Source organism: Melozone crissalis, unplaced genomic scaffold (genome assembly GCF_028551555.1).
Source record: "Melozone crissalis strain CALT ecotype California unplaced genomic scaffold, PUWL_Pcris_2 ptg000023l_1, whole genome shotgun sequence".
NCBI lineage: Eukaryota > Metazoa > Chordata > Aves > Passeriformes > Passerellidae > Melozone > Melozone crissalis.
Genome location: NW_026535801.1, coordinates 36177814 through 36191271, shown reverse-complemented (window position 1 = coordinate 36191271; position 13458 = coordinate 36177814). Strand labels below are relative to the sequence as shown.

At 42.6% G+C, this 13458-nt stretch overlaps 1 protein-coding gene across 1 annotated transcript in view; it reads left to right on the top strand.

Moving 5' to 3' along the window:
* LOC128938258 (von Willebrand factor D and EGF domain-containing protein-like) overlaps positions 1-13458 on the top strand; it is a 171944-nt gene that overhangs the window by 56888 nt on the left and 101598 nt on the right. The window contains 4 exon segments of the mRNA XM_054278405.1: positions 4783-4872; positions 6434-6569; positions 10844-11054; positions 13062-13065. Coding sequence (XP_054134380.1) covers positions 4783-4872; positions 6434-6569; positions 10844-11054; positions 13062-13065 — 441 coding nt within the window.

Below are 13458 nucleotides of genomic sequence, written 5' to 3'. Positions count from 1 at the left end.
AGCACTTAGAAGACCATCTTAGAGGGTTTGCCCCTTCTCCTCTCCCAGAAATAGCAAGGTTTCATGCTACAGATGAAAGTCAGCACTGGCTCTCAGCATCTCCCCTTTGGGGTCACTTCATGCCTTTGGCTCAGCTCTCACTGACTCAGACTCTGTCACTGCCCAGCCCAGAGGTCTGCAGCAGCATCTGGACTCCAAAGTGACAAAATGGCATTCCCCATCTTAAGCACTAATCCCCTCTCAGCCACTGGATTTGTCAAAATCAACTGCAGGAATAGGAAGACCTGCCTGTTTGTAGGTCACAGCTGAGTTTACAGTTTCTCCCTCAACCTTCAGGAAGAAAATGAGAAGCATCCCTGCAGAAACAGAGCTCTAGGTGAACTTGAGCAGAGATTTTAAAGCAGAAAGGGTCAGAGAGCTGATAAAACTCTGCAGATGATGAAACACCTTGCCATTACCCCGGGAAAACTTCCTTCCTTAGCAGAATGCTGACCCAGAGTCAGCTCCCACACACTGCCCGGCCGTGTGGCACCGGGGGAGGAAGAGCTGCCAGCAGCAAAGTGAGCAGGGCTGGGCTACCCACAGGGCCAGGTCACACAGCTGCACCTGCTCCCTCCTCTGCACAGCCACAGCCCCTCACAGGCAGTGATTTGTGTTCTAAAGCTGCAAGGTCTAGTTCATTAATTAAATCAAAGACAGATTCTCCTGGCTTTCCCCTTCCTGCTAACCCTTCCCAGAGACTTTGTTCCTACCCCTTTCTGCAAATACCTACAGCCAGATCGTTTTCTCAAGCTAATGAGAACTATTTTTCTTTTCCTCCAGCTTCCCTAGAAATGTCATCCCTCAGTTCTGCTCATCCTTTGCTCTTTTCATCAAGGCTGCAAACCCCAGCTCCCTCCCAGCTGCCAGCAGAGTTTCTAACCCCAGCCCATTAGTGTTTAATGGAGAAGGCAAAGGCAGCTGCAGTGCCCCAGAGCCACCAGGACACACCTTTCACCTGGCCCGGTGATTCCCTGCCCTGCCTCCACCTTCCACCCAGGAGTGTCACCCTGAGCCCTGCAGCCCCAGCCTGCCCTGACATGGGGGGTACTGCAGGAGGGTGACCCAACCCCAGGGTTAATAATCACCTTCCTGTTAATAATCACCTTCCTGTTAATAATCACCTTCTGCAGCCCCCAGATTGCCCTGCTGAGGGAATGGCAGCAGGAGGTGACCCTAAAGAGCTCCTTATGGGGAGAGGGGAGCTCCCCACACCTGCCTTGGTTAACTGAGCCCCCTGTATGATGGAGAGGGAAAAGCTGGATCTGCTGGCAAATGTCCCCATCTTTGCCCCAGCCTGAGCTCCCCACACCACATTCAGAATTATTTAGGGGAAAAGGTGAAATTGAAGACATTATTATCATCAAAACAAGTAGAAATAACTAATTTCAAGGAAACATGAAATCTGAAAGCTATAGGGAAAAATACCCACATTTATTAAGGAGAAATTTTCTGGGGATGGTGACAGGTCCTGGGATTAAAATATTCTCCTGAATTTTTTCACAGAACTAACTGACCCTCACCAAATTAATGAATGACCACATTCAGAATTAGTTAAGGGAAAAGGTGAAATTGAAGACATTATTATCATCAAAACAAGTAGAAATAACTGATTTGGAGGAAACCTGAATTCTGAAAGCTATAGGGGAAAATACCCATATTTCAATGGGAAAGTTACTAAGGAGAAATTTTCTGGGGATGGTGACAGGTCCCAGGATTAAAATATTCTCCTAAATTGTTTCACAGAACCAACTGACCCTCACCAAATTAATGTCTGACTTCTGCTTTTAGCTAAAGAAGCTGCTCATGGGGTTCATGTCAAAATGGGTACAATTCTGTTTGAGTCCATGGAAAGGGGGAAATCTGCTCCAACACACACAAAGAGAGACACTTCTTACCTAAAAAGCCTTTTTTGATATGAGTTTTGGGCCTAGAAGAAGTTTTCTGCCCTATTATGGGAAGTTTTGCCAGCACACAGGGAAAACAAAGCATCCCATGTTAAGAAGCAATCCAGTCATCCTGTCCAAGGGTACCTGTCCCTTTAAAAGAGATGATGAAAAAATAGAATTTGAATTTTTTTTAACAGATCCAATGAGTTTGTGGAAAAATGCTTCCTAACTTGTCACGGCCATCAGCATGCTGCTGTCAGTGGTGCTTTTATCTCTTTGCTTTAAAAAGGCTGCATCCTGAGATGGGTGTAGGGGGGGAAGAGAAAAAGAGAAAGAAGAAGTTGATTACTGAAGTGCAGAAAAAAGAGTTAGTATTTAGCTGAAGGCAAAAAAATCCCTCCCTCTTGGGATGACTATCATAATTATGTGACGAACTGTCAACCTATAGCTCAGGATCTGATGAACATTGCTGATTGTGAGGTGAGCACCCAACAAGGGTGGGAATCATATAAAAGACAGAAATAAAATGTAAATTGTGGTGGCTGTCCATACATTTTGAATTTTTAAAGTTTGTGCTGACCTCCAAAAGCACTGAAGATTGAGCTGGGATGGACCGATATCTACAGATATCTCTGTGTGTCATTAGGGAGTACGTTTTTATTTGAGTGTTTGGTGCTTTACCTATAAAATATACCTCTAAAATAGATATGAGAGGGAATACAACGAGGCTGTCTTCTGCCCAAAGCAGAATACAGTTTACCCAAATATCACTTTGGGGAAGATCACCAGGCCATCCTCTGTCAGTGCTGGGCATCCCTGTGCCCGTCCCTGGCAGCTGCAGCTCCATCCCTGGCACAAACACTCCTCGTGCTGGGCTCAGAGGGAATCTCAGCATGAACATTCTTGGTTAAAAGCACTGAAGCCAAAAGTGCAAACAGCCCAGTGAGTGCAAATACATCACCTGCAATGTGGGTGCAGGTGATCTGCTCCATGAGCTATGCAAGGGGGTCAGTGCTGTTTGTTTTTGGAAGGGGCAATGTGCATTATCTGAACCCTTTCTCTGCTGTCACCGCCCTGCCAGATCCTGATTTTGCAGACTCTCCCTGTGGCAGCAGCAGGAGATGCTGCAGGAGCATGATCAACACTCACTTTCTGCCTTCCCAGCAGAAGAAGTGTTTTGGAAAGTCTGTAAGCTGAGCACAAGCCTTGAGGGGAGGATTGGAGATAATAAATATCTAATGATAACAGGGGCTTATTACCTTGAGGAGACAACAGCTTGCTCTCCTTCAGAAGCAGGCTGGATAACTATGAAATATCTGAGGAATTTTAACTGTAAAATGTCTCTGTGAGGTGAGATCTGTCTGGTTTTTCCCCTAGTACACCCAGTATGACCTCAAGGCTTCCATCTTGTTAATGTAACAAATGGCACCATTTTCAGTGGGCCAAACTGTCTGCAAGAGAGTGAGAAAAATTGTGAATGTAAAGCCATCCCAAAAGGCACATAAGCCTGGGACTGAGCTGAATTGGAAATAATCCACTCGAAGAGCACAGAAAACACTTGTTTTTCCCCACAGCCCTACAAACAACCCTGTATTGCTGGTGGGGAATTTCTGCTGTGCACAAATGAGGTGGGAAAGAGGATTCTTCAGTTTGGAGGGAACTCATGACTTGATGGTAATGAGGAGCGACTTTTAGGGTGCTAAAAGAAATATTTCAGGCTGCTATGCAGCTCATGGCCACATGAAACGGAATATCCTGGTGCAGAACCTGCTTTGCAGGTAGTGATCGTGAGGGTCGTGCCTGAGCCAGCAGGTGAGAGCTACAAGCATCAGCATGGCCAGTGAGTGATGCTGGAAAAATCCATCCAAAGGCATTTGTTATAATGGAAAATAAATTGGACTGGTCCAGTTCTTCCTTGTGGGTTACTTGAGGCTTAAAAAAGGCAGCGGCTATAAATATGTCATCTGAGTATTTGGAATTTGATTTAATGTGTCACAATCTGTTACTTCATTTCCAAGAACACTAAAAAAAATATTCAGAACTACAGTTTCAGAGTCCATTGTCATTTGCTTTAAGGAAAAATTCTGTATTTTAATCTTATGGTCCTAGAAATGATTTTTGCAATTTGGTTTTTCTGAAACCAATGAAACATTAAGTTGGCAGATGGTGTGCAGGCTCAGCAGAGATAAAAGTTGTGTGGCTGTGCTAGGAGTACAACATAAGTGTCCTAGTACATTGTGTTTGGAGGAGTTTTTTATTTGGGTGAATTTTATTTTTTTAATACAATATAAACCCTGTAGGCACATCTGCATCATCTTTTATAAAACTGTAAGGAAATAAAAGGAGCTTCTCTTATTGCTGACACAGTTTCTGAGACTGGATGACTGTCAAACAAATTTAAATTTTAAAATAAAATGCTTACAAATGTGGTACAGAGAGAAGATGTGTGATCCAGTGGACAGACTGGAGTCTGGGATCCCAAGAGCAAATGTCTGAATTCTGACAGTGACATCTATGAACAATGCAGGTTTTTATTAGTAATATGAGTCAAAATCACAAAACAAGGTGTTTAAAGAAAGAAGAAAAACACATCGTAAGAAGATGAAAACACATCATAAGCATAAAGTGCTATTAATTGTTGAGACAAAAGCCATACTTCTTTGCTTATTAAATGCATCAAAAATTCTTCCAAATCTCAAAATTTACACATAAATATTCCCAAAGCCTAAATCCCTAAAATATATCTCAGCAGTAGAATGAAGGCTGAAAACTCCTGAGCAACAGGAAGATGCATAATTATACGAATGTTATTCAAGAAATGCTATAGCATGTGTTGTTTATTTATTTATTACAGGTCTTCTGCACTGTCGCAGCTTTTAGGAGGGGCTCTCCTGAGCAGCAGTCACTGCCTGAGGACAGCAAAGGTTTCTATGCTGGGATTGAGGTAACACCCATGGCCATGAGTCACTGACTAGGGAATATTTGAAAATTATGATGAAGAAACATGAGTCCTGATCATCACAAGCAGTGCTGTTCACTGTGAGCAAATGGCTTTCAGTTTGTCTGTAAAACACCCTGGAGCACCCCTGGCACTGTTATGGTGTTTGTGAGGTCCCCAGGACGAGGTGAGAGATGAGAACCTGACTCCAAGTTCTCAGAAGGTTGATTTATTATTTTATGATATTATATTCTATTAAAAGAAAATTATATACTAAAACTATACTAAAGAAAGAGAAAGGAGATATCAGATAATAAAAACCCGTGACAGACTTGGAGAGGCTGACACAGCTGGCTGTGATTGACCATTAATTAAAAACAATTCACGTGTTTGTATAAACAATTCTCCAAATCACATTCCAGAGCAGCAAAACATGGAGGAGCTGAGGCTTCTTATCTTGCCAGGAGAAGAAATCCTGGTGAAGGGATTTTTCATAAAATATCACGGTGACATGGCATCATGTACCACAAAGTATGGGAAAGCTCCATGTGCCAGTAAATGTGCCCTGAACAGCTCTGGGGGTTTTGTGGGATTGGAAGACACACCTAAAAACCTACAAACCTACAAACAAAGGATGCACAATTCTGTTGTAAATTAACCAGGACAAAGTGAAGGCAAAATATGAATTTTTACCCATCATCCTGTTACGGTCAGGCATTACAAAACAGAAGATGCTGAAGATAAATTCATACTGAGTGCAAGGACCAGGTCTTATCCCACTCAAGGATTAGGCTGGCAGGAGATTTTTGGGATCTTCTAAGTATCTGAGTGTCATGCCTCCATGAAAGGGGCTTCAAACATCTGGCAGCACATTCTATGTGGCATCTGAAGAACAGTTTCTGAGGAATTTTTTTAAATGTCAGGATTTTCCAGGGAGTGGAAATTCCCATTTCCAACCAGCCCTGAGTGTTGTTCTTTTCCCAGGACAATGGGCAGACAGAAAAGGCACAACCCCAGCTCTCTCTCCAAACCTGTAATATCCTATGTGCAGAGCAATTCTTCTTCCTGGGAAGGGGAATTGGTGAAAATTTGTAATTATTTTGCACCTGGTGCAAACTACAAGCATAGAGCCCATGACCATGAGGTTATGCCAGACAATGCCATGGTTCTTCTCCTACTGCACTGGGGTAGTAGCTCCTTTAAATCAGGGATATTAAAAAGTAAGTAAATTCCACAACATTATTCTCAGGCTTAAGAAAAGCTGGCTTTCTGATTTGGAGATGAGAAGCAATTACATATTATATATGGGAACTGCAAACATTTCCTTAATTGCAAAGAATGTAGTTAAAGTCTGTTAACTGCAATTTTACCTTATAAAGTTGAAGATCACTATTGCAAAATGTATTATTATTAAGGAGATTATGATAAAGGTTATTATTATTTTGCAAGTAATGTCTTAATAATTGGTTGAAACCACTTCAGACTTCATAGATGTCAGTGTTGCCTGATTAATCTGTCATCACTCTTGTCTGTCAAAATTATCTTAAAGTTGTTTCCTTATTTCCAGTTTTTGCCAGAATCGCTGGAAATTGCAGAGGATGGCAAGGAGCATGTTGTGACTGTCCTGAGCACGGTGCCCATTGCCTGTCCAGGGCAGGATGATTCCTGTAAAATCACTTTGCAACTAAGCACTGAGGACCTGGGTAAGAGTTTTACATATTGACATCTAATCAATGTGATTGCTTTTGCCAGTATTTAGGTTACAATGAATTCTAATAGAAAATATAATATATCAATAATACCAAAGGGCAGAAGCCATAAAATCAGCAAACTAGGCCATATTTTTATCTGCAAAATAAAACAGCTGATTGCATCTGACAGATTTTTGGGAGAAAAAAACCCCAAAGCCATAAATCTGACTAGCAATAACCTGAACAGTAGTCTGTTGAGATTTATGGATGAAATAACTGAGAGTAGAAGAACTTATTTTAAATTCCAGGAGTGTAAAATTCCATTTTTAGGGTTTTTTTTTTTTGTAGCAGGAATGTTCTTAGGTAGAATAATTTCATTAATTATCAATAAAAGAGCTCCCCTGCAGATTTATTATTCAGTAAATGCATAGTGAAGCCTTTTTTCTTTCTTTTGTTGGCTTATAGTTTTTGTCTAACTTAATACAGGAGGAAAAAATCATTCTTGTGCTTATGTATTATTCTCTTTCTAAACATTTAGGGTTTTTTTCATTTTATTAACTTGAAAACATTGACAATGTCACTGAGAAAACTCTTGCCCTTTTATTCAATAAATGCTGTCTTCAGGTCAATCAGGTGCAGTACCTGTCCTGCCTAAGGTATTTACTTTCCATTTGCACCAAATAAAACACTCAAGCTTTTTTCTAACAAGTTTCTTTCTCTTCCATAAGTGACTCAACAAGAGAAATGTTTAGAGATAGGATTACAGCTGCAATTTCTCTACCCACAAAAAGCCAGCTCTAAAAAATGTTGGCAAAACCCAGACAGGTCCTGATATTTTTCTCTTTTTAATTCCCTTTCCTAGCTCTCCTCACCAATCAGCCAAGTGCTTAGACAGAAGAAAGAAAAATAATTTAAGTGGTATCACAACACAATGAACTTAAACTGAGCAGCACCTTATGGTTCCAGCAGCTGTGCTGGCTCTCGTACTTGCAGCACTTTGCATTTCTCCATGGCTCAGTGCTGCTCTGCTCTGCACACTGCTCTTGGCTTGGAGTCTGGGCTGCTCCATCAGGAAAACATCCTCTGGGCTCATGGGAACGGATTTCCTTGGATAGCCAGGTGGAGGAAAAACTGGGATGTCAGGGCTGGTGTGTGCTGGGACATCCCCACAGACCCCAAGCAGCTCAGGCACTGAGGATAATATAGGAATGAGCCCCAGTCAAGGCCATTTGTTTAACTCACATTTCTTTAGGCATCCATCAAGGTTTTCAGAATCCCTCTGGCACTGGGAGCCTGGGCCAGGAGCTCTCAGGTGGGGGAGGCTGAGCTCAGCACATTGGACCGGCTCCTCATCAAGATCTCCTCCAGTCCCACAGTCCCTTCCAGTCTTTCTTGGCTGCAAAAAAGAGAGGATACAGGACTTGCAGAAGCAGCTCTATTTCCAAGCTGTCAATGGGCTTGATGTGTTGGTGCCAAGAGGAGCCAGGAGGAAAGCACAGCTCGTCCAATTAACTCATATTTGAAGGAAGTTGTCACTGAAGTGGAAAATTCCTGTTAGTTTTGATCAACTCATTTCTGCAGCTTAGACTAGACCCAGCTCTAGCCCTTGGTTGCTCCATCCTGGGGCTATTTCCTGGGATGACAGGCTGTTATCTATTGAGCTATCTATATATACTTAAGGCTGAGGATCTGCTGCTGGGTGTCTGCACAGCCACATTTGCTCTGAGCCTTTATTCTCTTTAGGCTCCATTAGTTTATCTGAAGGAACACTGCGGGCTTCTGAAAAATGTGTGCTGGCCACAGTGCTGGAAATTAAAAATAAAAACCATTTCAGCTGCGATTCGTTTATACCGAATAAATTAACTGACAAGCTCCTTGTCTGACTGAATCCATATAACTACACTCTTGTGCTAATTATGTAGGGAATAAGTGATAAGAAAGCTAATTACAAGCGCAGAAATATCTCTCCAAGTTCAGACAATATCGTAATGAATGCCAAGGCACAGCAGAGCCACTGGAGTTCGGCTCCTGTTAAGTTTATCGCTACTATTTTGACAAGATGATTTTCTTTGATTTTAAACTTTTGTTCTGGGTTTTGAGCACAGCTCATGGGGCTGTAATGGCAATAACTATTCCTCATGGAAACCTCCAATTTAATTGAATCAAGAACCTTGAAAATGAGCCAGGACTTTTTTATAAGATGTGAGGTGAAGCAGCCTTTAAGGATTTGAAATGAGAGATAAAATGTCATTAATATCTGTAGATTTTAGTTCAGTTCCCACAGTACTGTACAGGGTTAATTTAAATTATATTTCATAAGATTTTTCCATAAGGAATAATACAGTGATTATTTGATTGTGCTAGAAATGCCATCTTAAAATTCTTTCATGCCATCTCTAGAAATTATTAAGCAATTCTACAAATGGGAAGAATGGTATAAAAATCACTTATTTTAATATCAGAAAATCACTTGTTTTCATCTCAGATTAATTTTATGCCCACCATTTCTAGAACTTTATTCTCATCTGATGATAATTAGCAGTCTGGGACAGAAAACTAAGTACTCCTCAAGAAACACTGTAAGTCCTGAAATCAGCATTTAGATTCTGACTGGCTTCAGTGGGACCACAGTTTCATTTCCTATCAACCAAAGGATCCATGAAAGCTTGAGTGGCTCCTTGAGAAGAAAATGCACACTGTATGTAGTGCAGAGCAGATGGCTCAGAACTGAATGCTACCATAATTCAGTGTGTGTAAGGGAAAACACACCTATGGAAATATAAATCCAGGTTTGCCCTTCACCTGAAACCTCAGCAGAAAGGGTTAGCACCTGAGAGAAGTGGACACTGCCATTCTGGCTGTGTGTAGAGGTCCCTTCAGGAAAGATATGATGTGCAGTGCCATTGTCACCCTGATTTTGTCACCACACATCATTTCTCTACCCACCACAGATGCTCACATAGCCAGGATCTCCATAGCTTATTATTTTCCTAAATTTTTAGTGAATTTATCAGCACAATACTTCTGTGAAGGACACAAATAAAACTACCATTGTTTTACAGATTGAAAGCAAAACACCATAACATAACTAAGCCAAAAAATACCAATACAGACCTGCTGCATTTGCCTTGCTGTTGTGAATCCACAGTTCACCAAAAACTTACTCAAGAACCCCTCCCTTTTCACATCAAAACACCTGTTTACTTTAAATTAAATAACTCCCAGCAGACACCTCCTTATACTCCAGACAGTGAAGGAGAATTGTTTTCCAGAACACAGATCCATCTCTTTCTTTGTCATGAAAATGACTTGTCTTCATTCCCTGGGCATGGACCCATAAAGACAACACCGTTGTCCCAGAAATATTAGCACCTGTGGAAAAATAGACACCACCAAGTTTTTAGCAAACTTTGGGGATTAAAAAGCAGGACAGTGAAGAGTGCAGGGGGATGCCAGATTCAGTCAGTCACAACTGTCTTCATGCAAAGCCCATCTGGTTCCAAGGTGTCTCGGTTTGAAAAGACAGGAGTCTGCTAAGGAAGGCAGGAGCCTTCCTTCAAGTGGAAGATGTAAACCTCCAAATTATTATGATTTTGAAATTAAGGGGCTCTCAGGCAAAGATATGGGAATAGGGATAACAGTTCTTTACTAGGAAAATTTAAAAAAATACAAATGCAATAGTACCAAAAAAAACCAAACACCAACATACAACCAAACCACTGCCAGAGTCAGGACAGGACCTGACCCCCTGTGTGTCAGGGTGGTGGCATAGTCCCATTCCATGGTGGCTCAGCCCTCCTACAGTGCCAGGTGTGGCTCTGTTGGAGCAGGGATCCTGGACAAGGGGGGAGTTTTCCTCTAAAGCTCCAGGGCTCGTATAGATGGGCCTGGTCTTCCTCTGGGAATCCAGTAGGAAAAGGCTGCTGCAGTGTTCCGACCCTCAGATTATATCCAGGTAGGAATCCTTGGCTCCTCCCCTGGGCGGAGCATCTCCCAGTGGGACGATGGCATTTGATCAGCCATGCAGGGGCACTCAGTGGCCATGAACAAGGGATTCCTGGAGGGAGGATTGGCTGTGGAAGAGATAAAGAAAACTGCCCAATGAACAGGAGATAACTGCCCCACCTCTAACAGATGGCAATAGAACGTACACCCCAGCTAAATCTTTCAACCCAAGACACAAGGCGTGTGTGTCCTGGAACAAGAAATGTTTCTGTTAAACAGAGCATGGTAGGGGCAGTACTTTGGATGACTCCTGTCATTCTCTGTGTTGGTGTTCCCTCCAGGCAGCCAGGTCCCATGGCCCCCAGACATCGCCCTCTCAGCCTGCCAGCTGGATCTGGTGCCAAGGCCGTGCTCGGGGGGCAGCTGTGCAGCAGCCAGGGTGACAGTGACAGCCGTGGCCGACTTCGCGCGGGACGGGAACAGCGTCGGCCGCCTCAGCGCCCGGCCGGCTGCACCAGGGGATGTGCTCTGGAGGGCTTACACACCCAGGATGTGAAGGTGAGGTCCTGAAATCACTTGGGAAATGTGACAAATCTTTTCTTTTTTCCTTTCCTTTTTTTTTTCTCCTTTTTTTTCCCAGAGAAAATAAAATTTTAGGGATGATTGTCATAATGATTTGGATTGGAAGGGACCTTAAAGACCATCCAGTTCCACCCCCTGCCATGGGGGTAGAACTTTCCACTATCCCAGGTTGCTCCAGGCCCCATCTAACCTGGCCTTGGACACTTCCAGGGAATGGGCAGTCACAGCTTCTCTGGGTCACCTGTGGCAGGGCCTCTCCACCTTCACGGTAAAGAATTTTTTTCCTAATATCTGATCTAACCCTGCCCTCTGTCAGCAGAGTAAAGCAAATCAGTCACTTTACGCACCAAGAAAATTAAATGGAATTCCCTGTATTCTGACAGATTTAGGTTTGATTATTACTTAGCACATCAGTAAGGCCAAGATCTGGAACACAGAGGTCACCAGGAGTGCTCCTGTCCACTGGAAAAGGGGAGAGGGAGAACATGGGTTAGGGATGGAGGACCTTTTTGAGAAGGAGGGAGGGAAAAAGTTAGAAGAAAATGTTTGGAGAACAGTTTCTGAAAAAGCAGAAGAAAGGCAGAGCCTCAGAAAGGAGAGAAAGAGGATTGAGCAGTGCCATGTTCAATTTGTGACCGTGGTGTGAATTGCCAGGACACTTTCAATGACACGTGGCTGCTCCACTTCTTAATTTATACCACTACAAAATGTCCAAAATAAAAAAACAAACAAACAAACAAACCAACAAAAAGAAACAATCAGGAAGGCCAGCCACACTTTCCCTGTAGAAAGCCTGGCTAAAGAAATGTGGTGAGCAAGGGCCAGCCCTTTCTCCATGAAGTTATTTCAGGACCTCAGCTGGGAGGTTTGAGAGCTGTAATCCCACCACTCCAAAAAATTAACCAGAGCACAGATTTGACTGAGCTGAATTTCTCAGAGTAGGGGCACATCCAAGCTGGCATATTTTAAGTAACTGAAAACAACCCCCCAGTGAAATCCACAAATTCCCCGCCTTAATTTTTGTGGATTTTGTCATGAGAGAATAAGATTAAACTGGACCACAAGAATTTTTGTCTTCAAAGGCAAAATGGCGAGCATGGGTGTATAGCATTTTATCTCCAGAACTGGCTTCTTTTTAAGATTCTTAAATCATTAAAGAAATTACAGCTAATTCAGCATCGTGTACTCACACACTCATAATTTTTCTTGAAATTACAAATGCTGTCATTAAAATATGAAGATGTATCAAGTGTGAAATTGAATAAATCAATTTTAATAATAAATTCCATTTATCTCTGTTAAAACTTGATATATGGAAACATAATAGTCAATACTTCCCTCCCCCCCATTTTCACATTGCTGCGCTGTAGTTAATTAGAGGCCTTAATGTAACATAGCTCTTGCAACATGGCAAGAAAAAGTCCATGTATTAAAATCCACATAATCTTTAACCCTCCTGACTTGTTCAGATATTTTTGATTTATCTAACAATTGAACAGAAATGGTGGGCAGAACATCCTAACACATCTAGATACCTGTAAACAGGATTTCCTCAGCAAACTACTCCTGTCTCCAACCAAGAATTGTGTCTTCTGCTGATATCATGCAAGAAGGAACAGAGCAGGAAGAGCCACATGGATTTGTTTGTGCTAAATTTTTACTTAGGATGTGTGAGGCTGTGGAGAAAATGGGAAAATTCTGAGACACTTCATGTCACACCATAAATCCAAATGATACAGCTGACCCCAGATCAAAAAGTTGTTCAAAGAGGAGTTCATTTTTTCAGTCCTCAAGACCATCATTCTAAAAGTTTGGTGTGCCAGACACAGGTGGGCATCTCAGTGTTTCTGTGTCATGGTTAAGGGGTATTTTGAGATACAGATGATGTATTGCCGCAGGTGAGGATTGTTGTCAGGAACTGAAGTTCTATCTTCACCCTCTAATTCATTTATTTAATTTCACCCCTGTTCCCAAAAGCCAGGTTCTGCTTTGTCACTGAGAGGCTGCACAGGGATATAGCAGCCATCCTTCTTCCCTGCTCCATGGATCCTGGTAGAACTAACTGCAGCGCACCTCTGGGCTCCCCATGGGCAGGGAGGGAGCAAAGAATTAACAGCCCTGCCCACGAAATCTGTCTGTCAGGGTGGAAAATGGAAAACCATAACACTCCATCACTCCCACTAGTATGACTGGGGGAGCTCTTCATATCACAAATCACTTCACAACCCAGTCCTGCCTTTTTGGGAGCTGGTCAGCAGGGCACTCAGCCATTAAAAAAACACCCTCTTGAGCAGACCTGGGTCCAGCACTGCCTGAGATTCAGGTGTTACAGCTCCAGAGCCCTGCCCCTGGCTTCTGCAGGTACATCTGCTCC